General features: G+C 43.5%; 1 protein-coding gene across 1 annotated transcript; it reads left to right on the top strand.

The window, feature by feature from the left end:
* The first annotated feature begins 1,504 nt into the window (after positions 1-1,504).
* On the top strand, positions 1,505-23,775 carry vat1 (vesicle amine transport 1). The gene is made up of 6 exons (XM_026361309.1): positions 1,505-2,179; positions 8,188-8,395; positions 18,361-18,531; positions 19,495-19,584; positions 20,685-20,926; positions 23,472-23,775. Exons 1-6 carry the CDS (start codon positions 1,754-1,756, stop codon positions 23,715-23,717), a joined length of 1,383 nt encoding a protein of 460 aa, XP_026217094.1. The 5' UTR covers positions 1,505-1,753; the 3' UTR covers positions 23,718-23,775.
* Positions 23,776-24,226: the final 451 nt, after the last annotated feature.

Genomic DNA, 24,226 nt, shown 5'->3' with positions numbered 1-24,226 from the left:
AGAGACTGTCCAGACTCCCTGGTGACATGGTATTTTATCCAGACCCAATTACACCACTGAGCAACATAATGCAGTCAGTAACCTACTTAGACAATAGAGGAAATCTCCAAACCAGGTGTCCAAGGCAGCTCTTCTCTGTCGCTGCCTCCTATTCCTGTGTTTATTTAACTGCAGCCATTTCCTGTGATGGCCTCACAGTTGAAACAAATATAGAAAGCTTTTACAATATGCTTCTCCTCTAATCTTTTTTTTCCAGACTCCAGCCTGCATTGCAAGTCATGTTCCTGACTGCACCTTGCTGGTACATTACCATACCGGCCCTGTCAGAGCTAATGAGCAGAAGAGCCACGCTACAAGTTCCCACAGAACGCCGATGTCTAGTCAGAGTGGCTCAGTGCGGTTGATGGGGAGCAACAGACAATCGGTCCTGTAAAAGGTAGCTTGTGTCAAAGTGGCAGATCAATAATGCCTGCGTCCTACATCATTAAACCTCTGTGGGATATTGATTGGGACATTGCTGACTTTGGGTTCAGTAGTGCTGAGTGGCACTTTACAGCCACAAGGTGTCTCACCACTCCCCTTGTGGTCACATCCCTGAATGGACACTGGATTGGCCCCTCAGCTCTGAAGGCAACTGTGAATAGACTCTGGTTATGTTTGGTGGCTTACATATAGGATATGAAGACGTATGTTTTGTGTGTGTGTTTCTTTTAAACAAGCCCCCAAGACGTCAATAAGCTTGTGAATTGAATGAGTGGCGCTGCCCCCACGCATGTACCAGCTTTTTTGGACTGAGAGGTCATCCCACCCTCTGGTTTTGGCTCCTTGCGCCGAAGCTGAAAAATAAATAGCAGGTTATATTGTTTAATCAAAAACTGGCGTGACCTCAAAACAAGCTAATATTTTTCTGAGCTGCCTCTGCGAGGAAGTTACAACAATGAGCCATACACAAGCCCAAAGTTCCTGCAAATCCTACTGTAGAATAGGCAGCATAAACAGACATTTCCTCTTTCTCCTACCGTTCCAGCGCTCGCAGTTAGACATGCAGCAGTAAACAGATGTTTGCTGAAAATAAATATTAAGTCATTAAATCATGACATCTGAGGGACAGTAGGGTCCTGCTCTCCAGAGATACTGGAGCAGAAACTGCTTTAAAAGAAAAAATCTAGATACAGTAGGCTACTGGTTATAGTGACTCCATTAAGGAATGGATAAACATGTTCATCTGTGCCTCTCTGGGAACAAGTGTCCCTTCTTTGGCATGCCACCCTTTGCTCTTAGACTATTTCTGCAACTGCTACAGTTTAGCTTTTGTTTAGATGAGATTTTGCTGACTTTGGCTTCAACTTCATTTGCCTTTTAGCTCTAAAGAATTTTTTTTTTTTTTTTTTTTTTGCAAATCACCTCTCTGCTTGATGCAATATAAGCTTTTCTTATAGCCCTACCCAAAGAGCCAAACCCACTCAATCACTCACACCAATCCCCGGGTTTCATCAGTTCTCCGTATTTTCCATCCAGCCTCCGTCTCGTCCCACACTCTCTGTCAGAGCGCGGCGTTGACAGCCACTGGCCACTGATCAGCCCACTTTGTCGGGTTTGCGTCTCCGTGTACGACTGCTGACAATAAGGTCTGACTTTCGCCTTTTCTTTTCTTTGCAAAGCAAGCATCAGCGAACGAGTGGAAAAAACCCCTCCAAGGGTGTGTTTTTTTTATTCCCTCCAAACGCATCGCAACCTTAGAGCTCCCTGCACAATGTCTGGAGAAGACGCACCTGCCCAGCAGCAAAACGCCGTGGACCAGAAGCAAGAGACAAAACCCGCCGAGGAGCCCAAAGCCGAGCCGCCCAAGACGGAGTCCGCACCCGAAGGCGCCGCCGAAGCGGCGGCCACCCCCGCGGCGGCCACCGAGAAGGTCCCCGAGGAGGAGACGTTCACCTACCGCGCTCTGGTGCTCACCGGCTACGGGGGCTATGATAAAGTTAAGCTGCAGGTGAAGAAGGGCAAGCCGGCGCTCAAGGCGGGCGAGGTCCTGGTGCAAGTCAAGGCGTGCGGGCTCAACTTCGCGGACCTGATGGCTCGACAGGGGCTGTACGACCGGCTGCCGTCCCCGCCGGTCACCCCGGGAATGGAGTGCGCTGGGGTGGTGGAGGCGGTGGGGGACGAAGTGACAGACAGAAAAGTAAGAGCGCACGCTTTTATTTTTTTATTTATTTCTTTCGCGCCATTTAATTGCCTCACAGTTTATCACCGTACAGTGTGTGTGTGTGTGTGTGTGTGTGTTTATTGTTGAAGTGATGCATGTTTGTCTCGCTTCGCTTGGCGCTGAACCGCTACGGTACATCTGGACATGGGCGTGTCAGGCAGCGGCTGCACACTGGATGAACCGCTGCTTGAATGGATGTGATGCTCTCTGTGAATCTACCAGGACACACACACACAAACACACACATAGGAACACAGCAGTTGCTTTTTAAAAAAAAAAAAAAAAAACTGGATTGCTGCCTAGTTTATGCGTGATCTGGTTTTGGGGTGCTCATCCATCCATTCATGCGCAGAAAGGAGACAAGCACTTGTCTTAAAGTGGAAAGCCCTGAGTAGTGTATTTATGTTGCACTGAATGTGTCTGGGAGGAAAAAAGTGTGAAAAACCAGTTGACTACATTGAAATTAGCAGCAGGCGTCGCCCCTCACCCCCCACCTCCTCCCCCCTAGTTTGCACACTAATGAGCAACTTCGTTTACGACATAAACTAGTTGCTGCGATGAAGATAAGATTCAGACTTCGTACAAAATGTTGGTTTTAAGTCTAAAGTTGGAAGAAATCGCATGCAAGGCTGGAAGGTGCTTTCCTCCCTGGCTGCTCCGACACTTCGCGGCGCCTTGATGTGCGCCAGTGGCAACGTGAGCTCTGTGAAGCTCGACAAAGATAGCAACGATAAGACCGGAAATGAAACCTGTCCTGTCTTCAAAATTAAAGCGTCGAGCTGTGGATTGAGAGTTGTCTTTGTCTTGTGGATGAAAATGAAATGCAGTGAAAATGAAAACGTATGCGTAATATGAAAATCAGCACTGAAGTGCAAATTTCTGTTGCACCACTACAGAGATTTTATACACCTGCAGTTGTACCTCCACTCAGATTTGACCTTAATGTCTCTAAATGCAATGAAATAAAATATTGTGGATGACAAAGGATAAAGTGCCACTTCAATATCTATTACAACCTACAGATTACTTCACCTATCCTGCCTTCAAATGCTAATTGCTGAGGGATTTTATTTTGAAAACGGTGTCTAGCCACAGCTCTTAACGCGGCTGACTTGACACCGGTGGTGAAAACCGGCGTCACCGACGCCTTTTGTTACCGGGATCGACTGTGGCGCACAGACGCACCGTGCGAAAAGGGCGAGGCGCATCGCGACAGACAGCGTGGTGTGATAAATGGGATCAGCCGCCTTCTTTGTCTGTGGCCTCTCTTGTGTCCAGAAAAATATTTACAGTGGTCTATATAGCGCAATTAAAGCTCAGAACCAAACGCTGTCAAACGAATGAAGCCAAGTGCAATAAATAAAATAATTTCATTGATGGTGAACCACGAGGAACGGTGCGGTGATGGAGAGCGGACTACTTGTCGCCTCCCAACATTGCATGATGAGTCACAGAGCTTCATGTCCGTCTTCTGGCTGCATGGCATCACCACCGTAACGCCTCTGTTAAGGGACAGTTAAAACTACAAAGCCAAAAATGTCACACACCAGCTAGTGATGAGTCACGCTGTTTGTGGTATGAGCACCATTATTTTTTTTTCTCACATCAGCCGGTTAAAAATCTGTGGATATCCATGTGGGATGCAGTGGCAGAGTCCGTGCCTGGAGCTGGGAGTGGCACATTTGTCAAGTGTAAGCCGGTATGGATGGAGAGTCTATACTCAGTAATGGGAATCTGATTGCAGATGTGCTCCTCTGCAGGTATCCTCGACCTTTGAGCTGAAGTTACTGACTCTACCAACCTGTCCCGTGTTTTTGCTGCTTGTTGTTGTAGTTTTTTTTTGTTGCCTGCTGTTCTCTTCTCTCTCCTCTTTCCACTCACCTCAACCGGTGGAGGCAGATGGCCGCCAACCCTGAGGTCCTGCTGGAGGTTTCTTCCTCTAAAGGGCGTTTTTCCTCTCCTCTGTTGGGATTTCTATATAATTCTTTATACAGTTATACGTTGTGAGGTCTTAAACACTGTAAAGTGCCTTGAGACGATTTCTGTAATTTGGCGCTATACAAATAAAATTGAATTGATTGGATGGGTCTGTCAATAGCAGCCAGGACTCATAGGTTAGGACCCATGTGTTTCTTTATAGCTGCTTTCCACATTGTCAGTAATATAGATTGGATTTAAAGGTCACGCACACATGCACGAACACAGCTTGTCATCAAGGCCTCACACTCCCACATCTCCTTGCAGCCCTTTAGCTTATAGAATTAAAAGCCAATCTTCCTAATGGATGGAGATCTCTGAGGTCTTTTGGCAGCTAACTAGGGGGCAATATGCTGACCACCAGTGGCACAGAATTTCTCTGAGGCTCATCACGCACTGTTTCTCTATCAGTCCGCCTATGTGCCTGCTACCCTCACACAGAGACGTACTATAATGGATGTGTCTGATCCACATACAGCGCACACTGAGCTGTGAATATACTGGTGCCACTTAATTGGATAATGCAACATAAACATCATAAACATCAGTGGTTAAGTAAAGTGTGATTGATTTCTATTTCATCTTTCCGCTGTTTTGATTGAGTACTCTACCTCATGTTTCTTTAATGACAGTGCCTACGTTTCCTCACAGATATAAAAGGCACTTGAGAGGCGTCTATCAAATTAAAGGAGCAGTTTTCTCAAAGCAAAAAGAAAGAAAAAGTTTATATTTCCAATAAGTTATAATATGATAACATATCAGTATTGGCAACTATTTCAGACCCAGCCCAATACATCCTGCCATTTTTCATTTTTCTTGTTGTTGTGAATAGAAGCTGCACTTGTACCATAGTTTCCCCATATTTCACCTGTCTTTGGCTTGTTTACTGTATTGTGGCTTTCTGCGTCCAATGTTTTTGTATTTATTTGTTATCCACTTCATGCCTCGCATTGTATTTCAATAACTTCTGCTCGAAACAAGTGTGCCTGAGTTGAGTGAAGTAATACTACAGTGAACTCACCCAAAATGACCTGAGAGGGAGTGCAGGGAAAAAGTGTAACAATGAGTAAGCGAGGGACAAGGGGGGGAAAATATCACAAATCACACTGAAGCTCCCCAGACGAGAAAGCATCAGCACTTTATTTTCCAGACCTGCGTTTTTTTCATTTTTCATACTCTCTCTTGGTGAGTTTTGGTAGGGCCCATATGTTCTCAATTACCTCCCTCTGGCCCACATTTTCAGTCTGGTATTTCCTCCATCCCTCCTTCCTTCCCTCCATCTCTCTCTCTTTCCTTTGTATAATTCTTGATTTTCTTCCGTCAGTTGTTCTGACAGCGAATCCCTCTATCACGCTGCCCTCCTTTCAGGCCGTTCACTGCTCTTCTTTTCTTTTAGGCCCTTCCGAGCATCTGAACGTTGCTTCCTGTGTCCTGCTCTTCCATCCTGCATGTCCCCTTTACTGAGATCACAACTTGCCTTTGCATGGCTTACTGACAGCTGGCTATAAACCATTCAGTTAAGAAAGAAAATCAGATGTTTCTGTTTTGTATTTTTTTTTTTTTCCTCATGCTTGGCCAATAATGGGTTTCTGGAAATTTCTGAGATTAAAAGTGTAGAGTTGCATCAATTCTACCAAAAATAATTGAGCCATTAAAGCAAGTAATATGGTACGGTGATCGTATTTTGTTGAACTGGGGATTTGCATAATCAGAGGAGCAGTCAAGTGCAAAAAACACTATGTAGACCCTCTACATAAAGCTGTAGCTATATGCAACCCGGCCGTGGATTACATCTTAAATTCATACGAACTGTGTGGTTCGAAAGAACACCTAAGCTGGCACCAGGGAGATATTATGTTTCCTTTTAATTACATCTACAGGAGCCATGCAGGCTGCGTGGGTGTTACATCTAACCATCATCTTCTCTCTCAACCTGACTCAGGAACACTGTCTTAGAAATTTTGTTCATCTTTTTTTTTTTTTCCTTGATAATTTTTTGCTGAGATCATGAAAGCTCCAGGCCATGAGGCAGCTGACGTGGAGGCCTGCATACCCTAAAATTGAATCCATCCATATACTGTTAACTGGAAATCTATTTGTTCAGCGCCCCCGCACTCCTGACCTCAACTGTGACTACATTTGATTCAGTGGCATGAAGACTGAGAAAGGAAACTCAAGAAATATGTGCGTGTGTGTGTGTGTTTGTGTGTCACACTGTGAATATGTTGTAACAGAAGTGTCACAAGGCTGGTTTACTTGGCCTTGAATGTTCCAAACCAGTTTCTGTGTGACTGACAGTAACTCACATGCTTTTACGTGGGCACAGAAGAATAGCTGCAGATGCATTTGAATGTGATGTGTGAGTCATGTTTGTGTGTTTCCTGTAAAAGCCTGAACTCCTCCGTCTATCGATTTGTGCCACACTGTGCCACCAATTATAAACGAGCAAGGTGGATGAATTTGAGAACTCCGCGAGTAAAAGAAAATGAGTGGTGGAGATGGGACAGAGCGAGTAAGCATCAGTAACAAAGGGAAGCATAGTGAAGTAGCCCACGGTGAAAAAGTGAAAGTGTACTTTGAAAGTAAACCAAATGACTCGGCCTCAGACAGAAAGATGCGGGCATGAAAAAAGAAAGAGAGAGGGAGATCTCTCTAATTGGAGTGGATACACAGCGAGGCGCATGGCTCCCTCTAGACCATTAGAGAGGCCCGGGTGGAGAGGGTTTGTTCCCAGGAGGAGAGAGCTTGTCTTTTGCTCAGCCATGGGGAAGAATCTGGCAGGGACTCTGATGAGTGGAGAGAAGCCAGGGGAGAAGATGGGGCCCATTGTCCTGTGTCGCTGATGAGAAAGGGGGGATACAGGACACTCCTCGCAGGAGAAAGAAGATGGTAAAGACAGGACGAGACAGTGGCGGACGAAGAAACGGGGGATGAACGAGAGTGTGTCAAAGAAGGCGGCAAGTCTGAGACACAGACAGGATGAGACGGGAACTGGAGAAAGGGAAGGAAGATGTTCTAAAGTTGTACGAGGAAAAGGAGTCAGGAAGTGAAAGAGAAAGAAGGGAAGAGAAAAAGTGAGGAGAATGGAAACAGGGCGAGGGCTGTGTGTCGAGAGGAGTGGATAAGGGGGAGGAAAAAAACAGGAAGAGAGTTATAATTCTGCAGTCGTCTCTGTTTCCTGTGTCCCTCGAGTGAGCTCCGCTGATTGGTTAGAGACGGCGCTGGGGGGAAGTTTACATGGAGGCTTGTCCTTCTGGAACGAGACAGTTGCGAATCAGAGGATCCTGCTTTAATAAGGATACATTAGGGAGCAAAAAATGACAATATGGTTATCGACGGTTCTAGATGATTAAAAGGCTGAAATCCGAAATTATAATCACATATTGTATCATATAAAGAGCTATACATGCAGATGGATACAAGGCGATGTAGCCTTAGTTAGTGCTTTTTCTGTTACCCTGCTGTGGTGTATGGCTTTGTTTGTGTGTTTGCACTCTTTAAAAGTCTCTTTAAGGTTTAGTGGACGAGGTGTCTGCATTTCTGCACTATTGTTGTACGCACAACAATAAACCACACTCTTACAATTCCTGCTACGCAGCTTGCATCATTCCCAAAGCACCAACGAAGCCACGAGGCTGCAGATGACAGGACGTTTAAAACCATCCCAGGCTGTAGTGGTAAAACCCCCTGGGGTACTGAACTGCCATGGATCCTGTTAAAGCTTGATTAATAAATTTAGCTTCTGTTTAATCTAGTTTTGAAAAGTGATTATATAGCTCAGTTTTCTCTATTTCCCTTTTCACCCGAAAGCAATTTTTGAAAGCCAGGTTTAATCCTCAGGTCAGTAATCCAGGTCAGTTTTATGTGGTCTATACAGATTTCTATTACTTCTTCAAAGAGGACGATCCAAAAAACTAACCGCATTACTTCCATTAGCTGGAGATAGCTTGGGATCCCTTTGGTACATCTTCTTTACAGCCTGTGTCTTCCTGTGTTTTCTGTTCTAGGTCGGTGATAAGGTGATGGTGCTGAACCGCTTTGGACTCTGGCAGGAGGTGGCGGTGGTGCCAGCGAGCCACACCTTCCTCATCCCAGAGGGCATGAGCTTCGAGGAGGCAGCAGCCCTTCCCGTCAACTATATCACTGCCTACATGATGCTGTTTGATTTTGGCAACCTGCGGCCCAACCAGAGCGTCCTCGTCCACGCTGCCGCAGGTGCTGAGACACAGTTAGAGAAGGATGGCAGACATGCACAAAGATCACACATAATAACCTTTGATTTTATGTCAGTCTCTGTTCTCATTGTTGATTGAACTGATTAATAGTTAAGTCACATACAAACAGTGGGTTACCTTTTCTGTAGCTGGGAATAACTGAGTGATGTTTAGAGTTTGTGATGTAATCGCGCAAATGAAAACCACATTTAATCAGTTTTATCTTAGTACTAGCCCAGCAGTGACGTCTGCTAACTGTAATCAGAAACTGAACTGGTTTCAGTTGTGCACCAGCAGTCTGTATAGAGGATGATGTTCTGAATCATATTGTTGAGCACCACACCTAATCATCCTCCTGTACAACACTTACTTATTTCTTTTCTGTATGAATTATGGCCACTGGAGAGGGTCCCACTAGTACAAGGTCCAGTCTCCCATGAGACACGGTTCAGAGAGTGCACTCTCCTGTGCTGCACTTAAACATGAGCACCTGTCACCTGCACTGTGAGGTCAAAGTTCAGAGTGAGTGGGTGGGAGATGGGGATCGAGGGAGTAAGAGCACATGTTTTAGGGTGTGATGCAGCCTGAGAGCATTTGATTTAGCTATGTTTACACAATTGGGCCAGCTGGAGAGAGTGGTGACGCATTGGCCAAAAGAAATGTTCAATCTCGCTATCTGCCAGTGTGCAGCTCTCACTATTCCTCTTATGACACTCAGAAAAGCGTCCCTAAATGTCAAAGGGATGAACAGCACATAATGAAACCTTAGCCTGTTTTCTCTCTGGGAGACTGCCTGCCCATGTGCATGCATCCCATGGTGTTATCACAATAACTGAGTGAATTTGTAAGATTAAGATGAGTCTGTTGTTCCTCTAAAGCAGAATGACAGATAAAAGACTCGTAATTGTGGGACTGGTGGTCACAGAGGAATCCCAAATGTTTGTGTATACCATATCATCAAGCTGTAGTGGCTCATCCCCCTGTACACACACGTTTTCTGTCTATAGGAGTAGTAATAGTGGAAGTGTGGTAAGACACTTTTCCCTGCTGGTTTGGTCGAGGCGGCGTCTCTGGTTTGTCAGGGCAGGCTGCCAGTCTTGGCTCGACAGCTGCCTGGACATCAGGATTGTAAAAGCACATTGCTCAGGCTATGACAAAAACATTTGCTTAACAGTCTGCTTTCTCGCGCTCTGTCATTCTTTGCATACAGTATGTAAATAAGTGTCATACAGTATGCTACTACAACACAGCTCTGTTCAGATCTTTAAAGCTTTGCTGCATGTATCTCACCACCGGTTATGGGAATTGTGAACCTGTTCTTTTAAATCTGTAGATATTATTCAACCTAGTTGTATACTGTACATGATAGTACCAGTAGTACCCTTTCTCTTAACACCATTCCCCTGCATCGTGGGCCTGTACGATTCACGTGGTGGTGTTAGTGGCGATTATGTGTGGGTGGGGGGAGGTACCACCCCCTCAGTCCTTCAAAGGAAATGGTTCCTGATGTTTTTTTTGATTACAGAGATCAAACAGTAACAGGATCAGAAAGACAAGAGAAACAGTGTGATGTGTGTGCCTGTATCTGTCAGCTTTCTCGAGTCTGATATTTGATAGATGAATTTCACACAACAGTGTTGTAACCAGTAATCTAACGCTGAATTTATAAATCAATTAGTTTATTATCAGAGAATAACATTTTAGCAATCTCAATAGTATGTTAATATGGGTATGAATAACCTTTAGCATCCTGGAGAGGTACTGTAGTTTTGCAATATTTTATGGTTCTTAAAAAGCAAACACAGCAAACAGTTTGGTGTAGTATATGTATTTTCTTCTTTACTACATATGTTAATAGTCCCACGACCATTCAGATTTGTCTTGCAACCCTTTGTTGAGGAGTGTGACCCCGTTCTTTTGAACCAATGATCTAACGTGTTATCTAACTTTAGGAATGTATGACTTTTGGGCTGAGCTATTGAACAGTCATTTGACCACAGTGCGTCAAATGAAGATGTGGAACAACACCACAAAATTCCTTGTTTCACTTTTTATAAGTTTTCCAATAGCACTAAACAAATTCCACATGTATTTGGACTAAAAATCAATTCTGAGTAACACATCATAAAACAGAGTATGTTTTGTGTTCAGATTATGAAACAGTAATTCTGGTGCTACTCGATCCTGCCCACAGCACCACTGAACATCCCATTCAACCACATTCAGGATTATATATGTGGTAAATGGCTTTACTTTGCCCCATCAGGCTGTCTCACAAGACGTTGCAACTTATGATTGCATATGAAGTTATGTGGCTTCGCTGCCCTCCATGCAGGAGACTGAGGTTCCTTAGGGAAGACCCCCTTACACTTACCTTGGTCTTGTACCTCATTTGTAAGTCATTTTTGATAGTGTATCTGCCAAATGACTAATTGTAAATGCAGATATAAATGAATCTGCAGCTGCACAGCTTCATTTTGTGTGCCAAACACTCCTTCACAAAACTGCATTCCTGCTAGATCAGTTTATGTTGAGCAAAGATAAAATTGTGAGCTTTTGCATGAGATTAACTGGGCCTGTTTGCACAGCTAAGAAGTAGTAGTACAAGACAGCCATTTGTTTTTCACCATCAGTCACAGGGTATGGTTGGGTAATTACAATTAAAACCAATCACATTCTTATTGCAGGCTGTTTTAGATTAACAGCTGCTTATTACGGTAGCTGTGGACTCTTTGTTTGAAGAGCAATTTTCTCCTTGTGCTGTCATAAATGCTTTCATCAGTACATCTTTCTAGTAAATGCTTGAGGGGATCAGCCTCAGTGGCCTGGTTCAGGGTTGACCGGTTTATTCTCATGGTAAGAACATAAGTCACTGAGTTTAGCAAAATAATCAGCCACCTTTCAGTTATTTTTAGATGATACTGTCCCCAAAGGCAGTGCAATTTCATTCTAATCTGTGAATTAATTTAATTATTGAAGTAAGTTTCTTATTCTTATCATCTCTGGCCTTAAGGAAAATATATACGCAATCCTAGATTAACGCAAAATGCATTGCTCAAAACATGAAATTATATTTACTGTAAGTGAGCTTTAGGTAAAATGTAAAACAGCTGAACTGGAGTAATGTATTGTTGTACAATAATCGCGACAATCTTAAATCTGATCTCAAATGATAATGTATGAAATTAACAGTGGAACCCTGTATTGAGAGCATTAACGCAGGGATGATCCATCCTCGTGCTTTTTGCCCGTTTGCCTCGCCATTGTTCCACACCTGCAGGTAATGGCCCATCAATTCATCTCCTCACTATATAGACGGTTTCCTCAAAAGTGCGGTGACCTTTACCCTTTACGATCCGTACACAATTCCTGAATCTTGTCAGTCAGTCTCATGCTTATGTGTATAAGTATACTCTGGTGAATAGACCTCAGCTGTCTGTCCCGTGGGTTTGCTCCTGTCCCCACTCTCTAAACAATAGCTTGTTGTACTTCCTCCCAGCGTGCCTCTCCTCTCTGCCGCGCCGCACATCTGCATCCTCCTTTCTCCTCCTCTCCCCCCGGTCCTCCACTCTCTCTGCGTGACCTCGCCGTATCCGTGCTCTAGTCGTCGTCATCGGGGAACGGACGCATGTTTCCCCTTTTGTTTTCCCCAGAGGGCTTGGGCGGGGGTTGCAGTTGAGTGACATTTGGATATATCTCATGGGTCTTCCACTGTGCCCAGCCAACAGCCTTTCCTCTGACCTCTCCCTGAACTGGTCCTAATGCTTATGAACCCCGGCCAGCCACCCAACACCACACCCACATTACACATTCCTGCATGCATATGGGCCTCCACTGCTTCCAGTGATGATGTTCACTTTTGTTTTATTTATGAGATCTCGAGTGACTGCAGGCCAGAGTCAAGTGTCATGCATTGTGTTGCAGATGTGGAATGCATAATATGAATAACGTTGTGTTGCAGGATCTTGTGTCGTCAATTTGTCTGATGATTCTGCTTCATAGCCTCAGCCTCAGTCAGTGGTTTCAACCGGAGCCTGTATGCTCTGAAGGTACTATGACGTGCTTATGTAGTAAATAAAGTATATTATCAATCGGCTCCTTTTAACTAACAGCAGTGTATTTAAGGTTGATCCTGCCAATTGCTGGCTAACATACGTTTTTAATTGTCGTTTCTTGCTTGAGTGCCAGTGTATGGGATTATCTGGAACTTGATGTGAGGGGCTTCCAGGTGCTGCATGTGTGCAATACAAACCTGAGAGTTATGCGTTACAGCAGTCACAGCTGAGGAGTTAAATCCTTGTTAATCTCGAGAGCTGAGCTGCTGGTTCTGGAAGTATTTTTTCCGGTTGTAAATTCCTGCTTGAAAGTTTTCTTTTAATTATATCCTCATTGTTGAGTGTTCAACATCAAAAAAATAAACTGTCCTGGATAATGTTATATTATAGGTTATATTTTACCCCTCTTTTTTAAATGCTAGATGCTCTCTTTTTCTATTTGGTATGACAGATGTCCCTAAGCCAGCTGCGAATCAGAGCTATTGTAAATTCCAGATGCTTCATCACTGTTATAGCAAACAACAAAAGTCATTCAATATGTTCCTGAATGTGAAACGCATTTGATTTGAACCCAGTTTTATCAGGTTTCTGCGATACTTGATCTTTAGTTATGTGGTATGGGTGTTTCTTGTTTAAGTTTTCACAAGCTTTGACTTACTTGAATCCTTCTACCAATTTGTAACTCATTGCCAAGTCTGACGACGAAGGGAAATACGTGACCTGTATTGTAAATACCTGTACCCAGTTTTAGAAAAATGCTGTTAGGAGGGCTCTGTAAATGCTTCAAGCAAGCGGAATAGGTGGCTGGATCTCCTACGTTTGCTGAATGAGAGATTCATCCTGCCGCAGATCTTCATGACTGCTGTCAGACATACAAGTGGGGCCTCGGGCATATGAGCCCTCGTTGCACAGCTGATTGCAGATAGGTTGAAAAATGAGAAGCAAAAATGTTTTAAAGGAAAAAATACTGATGAAGGATATAAAGGATTATGTATTTTATTTCTCCCAAGACTCTAGTCCACATTATTTTTCTCACCCATTATTCAACAGCTAACAAAGTCTCTTGCTATTTAAGCATTAAGCTCGAGTCTAGTTACATGTCTCACTTTTAGAGATGCATTGTTCCTTAGAGTCATGATAAGAGTCTGAAGTGCATTGAAAATGGTTTCCACTTCTCTTCTCCCGGTCTGTCTGCTCAGGAGGTCTTACCCTAGTTTAGAGAATGCTAATTCAGTCTGACCACTAAGCGGGAGTCTGGGCTGCGTGGTTGAACCGTCTCTGTGTTCCCCAGGCCTGGCATCGCCGGCGGCAGATCAGCTGCACTGATAGGAGAGGGAAACCAGGGCAACCTCCAACCTAACCCGCCAATCACATTGCTCACTCGCGCTCTCATCACTGCAGCCGTTGACAAATGACCCCATCCACCCCCACCCTAACCACCACATACAGTCGCAGGTGTGTGTGTGAAACCTGCGTCAGGACACCTGTTCGTGCGAGTGTGTATGTGTGAATTTGTGGCACAGGATGAGTGTGCACCAGCTCATGTTTCATTCTGCAGCCGTGTGATAGAAATATGGTTTCTGTCTATACATGCAGATGCTTTTCATGCTGTGTTTGTGCGAGGTAGCAGTGTGAGAATTGTTGCTCAGGAAATCACAGAGAGGGCCTTCATGCACAAGCAAAAGGATGTTTTGTTTTTTTATTCACTCATTCAGTAACTATGGGCTTCCTCTCATCTGCACAGAGAGAATTCGCCATCAGAGAGAGCACATTAAACCACTCTTCAAGCCCACAGTGTGAGCACACACACGCACACACTTAACAAGCCATCCCAAAAAAACACCTTACAAAGTTACGTAATGCACAGTAATATTTCAAGAGTACGCGTCCACAAACGGCTAACCGCATCTCCTCGAGACTCGTATCTGAACTCTGTTATAGAGCTGCAGAGAGTAGCAATAAAATGGTCATTTATTTGGTTCGGTTTGTTGATGTTGTAACGCTGCCATGCGCTGGTTTGGGTAAAAAGGATACTTGGCTCCACGCTCGTGTTTCATTCTTTGTCAGCCGTTACCACCACAAGCTAATGATAGGTTAAGAAAGGCCGGAGTCCTTAAGGAAATGTGGAAATAAATGCAGGCAAAATCACACAAGAAAACAGCAGCTCAGGGACAGGGGGGGGGGGCCGTCATCTCTCTGACAGACGCCATGTGTCCACCATCCGTCCCCTGACTCACACCTGAGATCATAGTCTGGCTCACATATGAGATAATTACGGAGATAAAAACACGAACAATGAGGGTGTGGTTTGAAAGTAGATTTCAAGATACAGCAGGAGGGGCAGACATGGCACCCATCCCATTGTTATTATTATTTATTTATTATTTATTCATTTATTTGTGAAAAACATTTCTGATGTCCCCGCCCACCCCTGCTTCTGTTGAACTCTGGGTGTGGAGCAATAACAGTGGCCTCAGTGTCAGTCCGGATTCCACTGTGTTTTGGGGAAAATTCCTCTTCGCTCCTAACAGTCATGTCATGGAAGCCAAGAGCAATTTGTGCCAAAATTTGAGTATGTAAGGATTCAGGGAAAGACAAAACCCTACTGTGTATCCTGTTTCTCCAGAGAGAGAGACGGAGAGATAGGTGGGTGCTTTTTTTTTTTTTTTTTGGACGTTTCCTAATTTCCAAGTGTAAACAATTCAATTGAATCTTGAGCAGAACAAATGCAATTAGCGGCAAGAATTTTGCTTACGTTGCTTTCTCCTCCCCAGGCAGAGGGTAAGTGTTTGTGGATGGTCTTAAGTCACACTCTGCCCTTTCCAGTTGAGATGATTCTAGCATAAGGAAGTAGACGTAGAGGGAGACACTAGATGTCCCGAAGCTGAAGATAAAATGGCAACTAAAGCACTGGGTTAATAAACGGTTAATATTTTCATCTCTGTGCATATTTGTGAAGATTAGCAGATACTAGTAGCCATTCAAGAGTGTTCAAGGCTGCCGGTTTTTTTTTTTTTTCTCCTTTGTGATTTGCTTTATGTACGGACGTGTGTGCGCGAGGGAGAGAGTGTGAAAGAGAGAGAGACTTTGTGTGTATTGAATTTTGAAGTGAGGTGAGGTCTGGGGTGCGGTAAGGGGTTCTTGGCACAGCTCAGCAGTCTTGTGATTGGAGATTAGGAGTTTGTTTTCAAGGGATTCACAAACAGGTCCCGTCTTCCTCTCAGGGCCACAGTATCACTTTTACTAGAAGCACATTGTTACAAAACAAAAATAATATAAATAGCATTTGTTCTGGTCTGTTGTAGTCTAACTAATGATTTATGGCATAATTGAAAAGTGAATCTTTAAGTAGAAAAGAAAGCAATTTGATAAGAATAGGCTTATTTCTGCAAAAGATTGTTTTTCCCACTGCTCACTGACTTCATAAAGCAGATAGAGAAGGGGAATCACTGTGTTTATGACAGTAGCATTAGTTAAATATTAATTTGGAAGTGCCTGGCTGTAACTATGTGGGATTAATGGGGGCATCATGTAGTTGGGCATTTATTCATGCCTGTTTGTGAGGGTTTCTACTTTGTGACAGTGTCATTAAGTAAAACTAGCTCCCACCCCCCCCACACAGCCACACATATTCATCATTTCCTCCCTTTTTTATTTTCTTTTTTACCTCACATTAAACAGCTTCTTGGGTGTCTGTGCAAAAGCAACATTGAATGAAGTACACGCTGGGTACATTTGTTATTATATCTCACTGTACGGCAATTGTGTTTTGCCCATAAATTGATCTTGAACATAGGCATACTTACAGGTGGCTGCACCCTCTGTGACAGCTCAGTGCCCACTAAATATGACTCAGTCTGTCAAATATAAACTAAGGGCAAACTTGTGACTGCCATCAAAATAGTCTTTTATGTTTAAATCAAGAGCAGTCAATGAAACAAAATGGCTCCCTTTGCTCAGTCATTGCCAGCAATTTGGCCAACGTTTCCTTGGCAACACAAACTTGGTTTCTCACTGAAGACGGGGAGAGATGGTGCTGTTATAACGCGGCCGCAGCAACACTTACATCCAACAGCAACAGCCTTGATTTTGTTTTGTCATCACTTCTCCTCTCGGTATCAGCAGGTGTGATTATAGTAATGCAGACTGATGTAGTCACCTCATATGCTCTCAAGCTTTCTAATGAAAACAGCAAATCTATTTTATTATTTTACATTGAAATAGGGGATGAGAGAAGGGGTTGCATTCAAATTAGTTTAGTTGTGTCTTTTTATGTGGGAAGTGTTTTATTTTCACAACAATAAAAGCCTCTGAAATCACCCCATGTTTTTTTAGTCTTACACAGAGCGATTCCTGGACAGAGAATAATGAAGATGATAATTTGAATTGGCCTTAATCTTATCATTAGATCTCAGGTCATTTTTTTGGGCTGCGTCAGTGCTGGTTTCATGTGATAATGCAGCCTGCTAAGATGACATTGAGGAAATTGTGCTTTTCAACCGGTCCACTGGTCAGAATCATTTTTATGCCAGGATGAAGAGACTAAAGGTTTAATCTGATACTGTTGTGTGGTGATATTCTCACCATGCAACAAATGCAAAGCTGTGATCCTACTGACATTATTATATTTAGCATTAAACACCATAAAGGAAATTGCCTGATAGAATAACAGCACAATAACATTGGTGACTACTGACAAAGATTATGCAACTTACACTACACAACTTTTGTAAAATGTATCATTCATGTATTAATGTATCTTATCTCAGTTTGTACGGATAAAGATTATTTTGAATTTAATTTACATGATAAAATCAAAGATGCACCAAAAAAAAAAAACCTTTTTGGTTACTTTTGCACAAATCTAATCAAGTGTCCTTAGGCAACCTCACATATGCGTGTGTGCATCTTCCTGCCTTTCTGATTATCTTACTCTCTGTACTTATTAAACATTTGCCTTTAGTTGCACACGTGAACAAGCAAGTTGTGTTTTTATCATTCACTTAATTCAAACCTGTTCAGCATCCCAGCTATGCCTTTAAAATGGATGTTATTCAAATGCACGTGTTGCTTTGTGTTGCCGTATTCTGCGGAACCAGATAAGATGTGCTCTTTACTTGGTTAGGCATGACTGACCTTTATGGATGCCTTTCAGTTCAAGTCCTCAAGTCAGCCTCCATTTCAGACAAGCCAGTGCTTATCAGTAACCTATTAGTTCTTGCTCTGGCTGGCTTAACAAACACTGGCTGAAGCTTTTTGCCACCATTATGTACACACTTTCAAATACAGTGAACACAAACACAGATATCCGAAACATCTACTGAAACACAGCACTTTGTCCTTAAAAGTAATCTTGGACAATGTGGCGCACTTTGTTTTCAGCTGGCACGGTTGTAAGGAGGCCTGTTTATGTAATTTGCACTAGAATGTCATCCAGCTCTACTTTCCTAACAAAACAACTAGATTTTTTTTTTGTCCCGAGGAATTTTAGACAGGTTGTCTTCAATAAGGGAACCAAAAAATTAGGTGTGTAATTTGAGCTACAATGGCTACTTTTATTGTCTGTGCATCTATGTGTGGGTGTCTATTCTCCAGAGGCCAGCTGGGATAATGCAATTGTGTTTAATGCCCTCTTTACATGCCCCTGAGCAAAACACATCCACGCTGCTATTGATTGACTTGTTTGGGACCATAAATAATCACATTTACCTTCCAGAAAATTTGTGTGGAATGGGAATTCTTGTCTCGTGTCTTTGACAGCTGCTCTGTTTAACTGAGTTTCATGTAGGTTTTGGTGTTATTTTGAATGTTCAGCTCACCTTGAATGTTACCAGTCTTCTTTGTACAGTCCATCAATCATAGACAGTTATTGCAAATATTAAAACTATTAAAACTACTCCTCTTCCATCAGGTGGTGTGGGAATCGCAGCTACCCAGCTGTGCAAGACCGTGAAGGATGTGACTGTGTTTGGCACGGCATCAGCCAGCAAGCATGAGACCATCAGCGAGGGTGGAGTCACACATGCAATTGACTATCGCACCAAGGACTATGTGGAGGAAGTCCGCAAAATCAGTCCCAAAGGTGAGAAACTTGACCATCTGCACTGGGATAAGTGCTTCACATATGCAGACTTTGTGTTCATGGGCTTGCAGCTAGGAAACTATGTTAAAGAAATGGTCCAATGTAAACCTTGTATTTTAAGATATTCCAGATCACTATGACTATCTACTGTGTGACTGAAGGATTGGTTGATCAGTGTTGAGCAAACTGCAGACAGTCAGACGAAGCATTTTCCTGTTTTTTTTATTGTTTGTTTGTTTGTTTTCTTGATGTGATTCTTATCAAAGCACAATGCTATGGACACTAGACTGACAGCATGTAAGCTATTTCATCTTGAACTCCTCTCTGTTCTTTTAAGCATAGAGTGAGACGGACAATTACAGAGAAGGACAGGGAATGAGCGAGAACTGACACTTTAGACAGAATGTATCTAATTAGAAGCCCGGATCAATGTGAAGCTACCTTTCCCTCTGTCATTGGCTCTCTGTCAATTCATCTGTGCTGTGGTCAAGGCAAAATCCTGCTGTGAGCCTCCCACAATCAATAGAAGCAGGGTTTAACAGAGCAAGGAGGGGTAGCCCAATTTGAGGAGTCCCCTCAGGCACAAAGAAACATCATTAAGGCTGAGCTTACATTGCCAGACATTAATAAGCCACAGAGAAACCTTCATAGTTAGATTCTTCACCATCTGCTCAGAGGTTGGTTTGTTATTGTCCATCAAGGAATGGAGTGGACAATGACAGAGAGATGTTTTATCTCTCTTGCTTTATCAGGAATGAAGAAGCATAAAACATAGGCTCTCACCACACTCTCCCCTCCTCTCTTGGCATACGTTTGGGTTCGTCTTCATGCAAACATGACACAACTTGGCTACACTAACTACCCCTAGTGATCTCTGGCATGTAGAGGGGGTTGCTGGGAAGATTTGGCAGACTGTTCTCTCTGAATTTAAACTGCCTCCTTCTTCACTCTCTGCTGCTACAGGGCTGGACATAATACTGGACCCTCTTGGAGGATCAGACACCCACAAGGCCTACAACCTGCTGAAGCCCATGGGCAAACTTATTACCTATGGTAAGTCAAAAGAAATAATTTACATGTAAGACAAGACAGCTCTTCTGGAAAATGAAAATGGTCAACCTGGAAATATTAATTGCAAATTTTTCCAACTGCAGCAGTTGCATTTGGTATATTAGTAATTTTGCATAAAATAAAAATAAGAATATTAATACAGTGTATACAATAGTACTGGGTTTCCACATTTGCTGCAGTATAAAGTTGCTTTCTGGTGGGCAGTGTGACCTCTCCATAGAGGTCCATGCCCTCAGTGTGCTGTGTGTCATCCGTGGGAAGGCCTTTACGCTCGCTCTGTTGCGATGCCAATCTGAAACCAGCGTTCATGCAATAGTGGGTGGGGTCGGCATCCATGGAGAACAGGGACTTGCCTTTGCATGTAACACAAAAACCCACCACCCAGCATGGTGCCCCCCTCCCTCACCCTTACCCATTCACCCCTACAGAACCCACCAGCCCCACCCCATCCTCACGGTCCCTCCGTGGCTGGCTGCTTCCCTTGCAGCGTATCAGAAGTATGCATGGCAGAACAATAGGCGTTCTATCCGCACGAAACCTGGAATGTGTCTTAGTGTTTCAGGCTCGGTTCCTCTCTTCTCTCAGAGCAAGCTTTGTGTGTCGCCTGGTTCCCCTGAGAGGGAGACAGTGAGAGTATAAGCTGTGAACACAGAACAAGGGGATAGGAAGGGAATATGGTGACAGTGAAAGCTGAAGTGCTAAAGAGGCTGTCAGAGTGAGAGATGTACATGAGAGTGGGAGAGTTCAGCGAAGAGAGGCGGAACAAAATTATAAACCAGTACTAATCAGTAGCAGCATCTAACAGGCAACTATATTAATGTCACCAAATAATTAATCAGCATGTCAATTGCTTGATCTATAAAATGAAGAAAATCAATTTGATTAGTTTTTATAGTTTTTTTTTTTTTTTTTTTTTTTTTTTTTTTTTTTTTTACAAACAGTCAAATGTGTTATATTCTAATTTACAATGGCGCAAAACAGAGAAAGTGGGAAATCCTCATGCAGAGACAGCAAACACTCACTAGATTTCCCTTCCCCAGCGACAGAAGTTTAGGCTCTTTCTTTCCTTTGACGTTCGTCAGGTGCAGCTAACATGCTGGCGGGTCAGAAGAAGAACCTGATCGCCGTGGCCAAGAACTGGTACCACCAATTCTCCATCCACACGCTCAGCCTGATCCAGGGGAACAAGTCCGTGTGCGGCTTCCACCTGGGCTACCTTGACGGCGAGACGGAGCTCATCGCCCAGGCCATGAGCATCATTTTGGATCTATACAAGCAGGGCAAGGTCAAGCCCCGCATTGACTCCACTTGGCATCTTGAACAGGTCTGTTTCCCCACAAAATAATCTTCTATGATTGATTACATGCTCTATGTGCCCTAAATCACTATTCTATTCTATGTTTATTATGACTAAGACTGGAGGAAATAATGAATGAGATATATTAAATATATATATATATATGTGTGTGTGAGGTGAGGTGCTATAGAATTTGATAAGATGTCCATTTAAATGAATCCCTGTGCATCTGAATGATCACAATTTACTTTTTACACCAAAATTACAGGTGTCTTTTATATATTTTATGCTAACAACCCAGTCCCCCAGGATATATAGCATGCGAAAGCCGGGGGAGTCTGTGTGTTTTATGCTGGTGTCTGCAGGAGCTGGGTGTGGCCTGTATTCAGCAAGACTCGCATTCATCAGGCAAAGTTTGTCCACAAGAAGCTCAGTGTCTCACCCAGCATAACTCACTCAGCCAGACAGAGTCAGATTGTTGCTGACAAAATTAACACTGCTAGCAGATATGAATAGAGAAAGTGTGAAAAACACACAGAGAAAGAGGGAGTCGGAGGCTGACATCTTCTGTCGGAGCTGGTCGGTATTTTGGCCCTGTGTGGCTGTGGCCAGAGAGCAACACCCAATGTCTTTCTTTGCCATCTGACGCTCTTTCTCTGCCTCTCCATCTGCCTGCTCTTTATCTCAGACTCTTTCCCTCTGTCTTAAGGTTACTGACTCCCTCTCTGTCTCTTTCCGTCTCGCTGTATCCTCTCCCTTTCCCTCCTCACGGTGCATCTTTTTTTTTTTTTTTTTTTTGGTTTCTCTCTCTTGTTGCTATGGCGACATCCTTTAGTCGGTGTGTGCGTCTGTCTTAGGGAGGGGCCCTGAAGTATGAGAAAGAGACATGGAAAGAGTGTAGAAATACAGTGGAAAGATGAAGGTATATCTCAGGGTGGCTTGGTGCATAGAGTTGTTAGTTTTTGATATCTGCAGGCAGCGATGCTACTGCTTGTAGAGTCATCAGAGACAAAAAGCTACAGGGAGTAATCAAGTAGTTGATTGATTATTACGAAGCTAGTACAAATGCCACGCCTTGACCACATCCATTACAGCCTTTCCTCCTTTGTCACTCTTTTTTCTAGTAATCAATAGATGTGTTTGGGTAATATTTAGAATTTAGCTCTAATTCTCCTTCCTGTGGTTTCTCTTGGCTCATTATCTACATATTCACTGATGCACAAGAGGATAACGATCAAGTCTGAAAATAGCACAGTCCAGAGCGAGATGGGAGTCCGAGAGGTTGACAGATCTTAGACAGTGAAGGGTGGAAGTGGGTGGAGTCGTTAAAAGAGCCTCAGTCGCTCTCACTATGACTTTCATTCACATTGAAGATGACTCTCATCATTCCCGGATTCACCCCTCCCTCCTTTTCAGTTTCAGCAAGGCATGTTCTTCATCTGAAGGACACCAGTTGCTCTCTCTCCATCCCCACACCCTACCACCCCTCCACTTCGAACTCCCACACTCTCCCTCTTTCCCATGTGTCTGAGTCGTCAGGGCCACGTTTCAGCCGGGCTTTACGTTGCTAGGAGATGGCCCTGTTGCCGTGGCATTGGTCGTTAGGTGGTCTGCCTGCCTTGCACAAACAGGGGGATGGGAGCAAGGAGGGAGGAGGGAGTGATGGAGACGGGAGCAGACAGTGGACAGAGCTTGGTGGTCAAGAGGAGGGTGGGGCTGGGGGTGTCCTCTCATCCTTATCCCTTACAGTCAGTGGAATCACTCCGTCTTTTGTGGGGGGTAAACAGTAAATTAATAAATTCGACCCCACCATGTTATTGTTTCCCCTCAGTTTGTTGAGGATAGTTTTAGCTATAACACCATTTTGATCTTCTGTGATTGGCATTGGATTAACATCTTCTGGAGTCACTTCCAAATTATTCCAGTAAATGATGTGCCTGCCCAGGAGATTCACCTGTGGTGAAACACGATCAGAAACCCAGAATTCCCAGTGAAAAAGCCCAAAGACAAAAAAATTAAATCAGTTAAACCTGTTTTATAATACTATTTAAATAAATAAATCATACAATAAACATTGAAATTTGTAAAACATTTCTCTATTACACTCTTTTCTTTTTCTTCCTCCTTGTAGTAATTTTAAAAATCAGCACTATATTTATTATTCATAAATTCTAATATTGAAAGAATGTGTTTAGTTTTAATATGCGTTATCCCCTTTATTTATTTTATCTTTCTGTTTCTTCTTTTCGTGTGCTTCTCCAACAATTTCATTTCCCTTCAGAGATGATTGAGGTCTGGTCTAAACAAATGTAATTTCACAGATGCTGCATATTAAAGTAATATATTTGATGAGTGTATTCTTGTAAGATCTGTTTCTAGTCTGTGTTTTCAAAACAGGAGATTGACAGCACAAAATGCAAAAGGTTTGTAGTGCTGTGGAAGTGCGGTGGAGGAGAAACAAGCTGCTTCTGTGTACACTCAATAGATTTTTCTCAATGACACGTGTATTTAAAATCTTAGTAGCCCTCGTTTCATCTCTCCTTACATAACTTTCTCCTCTCGTCTCCTCCAGGTGGGCGATGCCATGAGAAAGATGCAAGAGAGGAACAACATCGGCAAAGTGATCCTCACCACAGAGCCGATGCCCGAGGAGGAGAAGAAGGAGGAAAAGAAAGAGGACAAGAAGAAGGAGGACAAGAAAAAGGATGATAAGAAGAAGGACGATGGCAAGAAGGAGGAGAAGAAGGACGACAAGAAGAAGGAAGAGCCCAAGAAGGAGGAAGAGAAGAAGGAAGAGCCCAAGAAGGAGGAGAAGTGAGAGGGAGGGATGGATAGTCAAGCAGACCAGCAGGGAGTTTGTGTCCTGGGAGCAGGGGTCGTGGTGTGGGAGGGGGGAGGGGTGGGGAGGAGGATGGAGATGGAGATGGATGGGGTGGCGGGTGGGGGTGGGGATGGACAGTTAGCAATGATTGGAAGGTGTTAGAAGGGGACATTACAAAAATTATCACACCACTGTCAGTCTTTCATCTCTTCCGCATCAATCTCTTGACTCCAGACCGAGGGCAGTGATTGCTCAGGCCTGACTCCAGCCACCGCCACTCCCCCCCAATACCATTTTCTTTGCCTTTATCAAAAAGACAAAATACAATCACTTGTAACAACTTGTAAGCTCCAAATGTACTTTTTCTGCTTCACAAGATTGATAAAACATCTGCAATGCTTAAAAAGATTTTTCCTATTAGGAATTGGTCATGGAGGATTGTGCGCAGGGTCCAGGCCTGGGGCAAATTACTGTTCCCTTAACAACTACAATCCCCGGTCGCACTC

Source organism: Anabas testudineus, chromosome 8, assembly GCF_900324465.2.
Source record: "Anabas testudineus chromosome 8, fAnaTes1.2, whole genome shotgun sequence".
In the NCBI taxonomy this organism is placed as follows: domain Eukaryota; kingdom Metazoa; phylum Chordata; class Actinopteri; order Anabantiformes; family Anabantidae; genus Anabas; species Anabas testudineus.
Note: the sequence above shows the minus strand (reverse complement) of the source record. Positions and strands in the feature narration are given on the sequence as shown.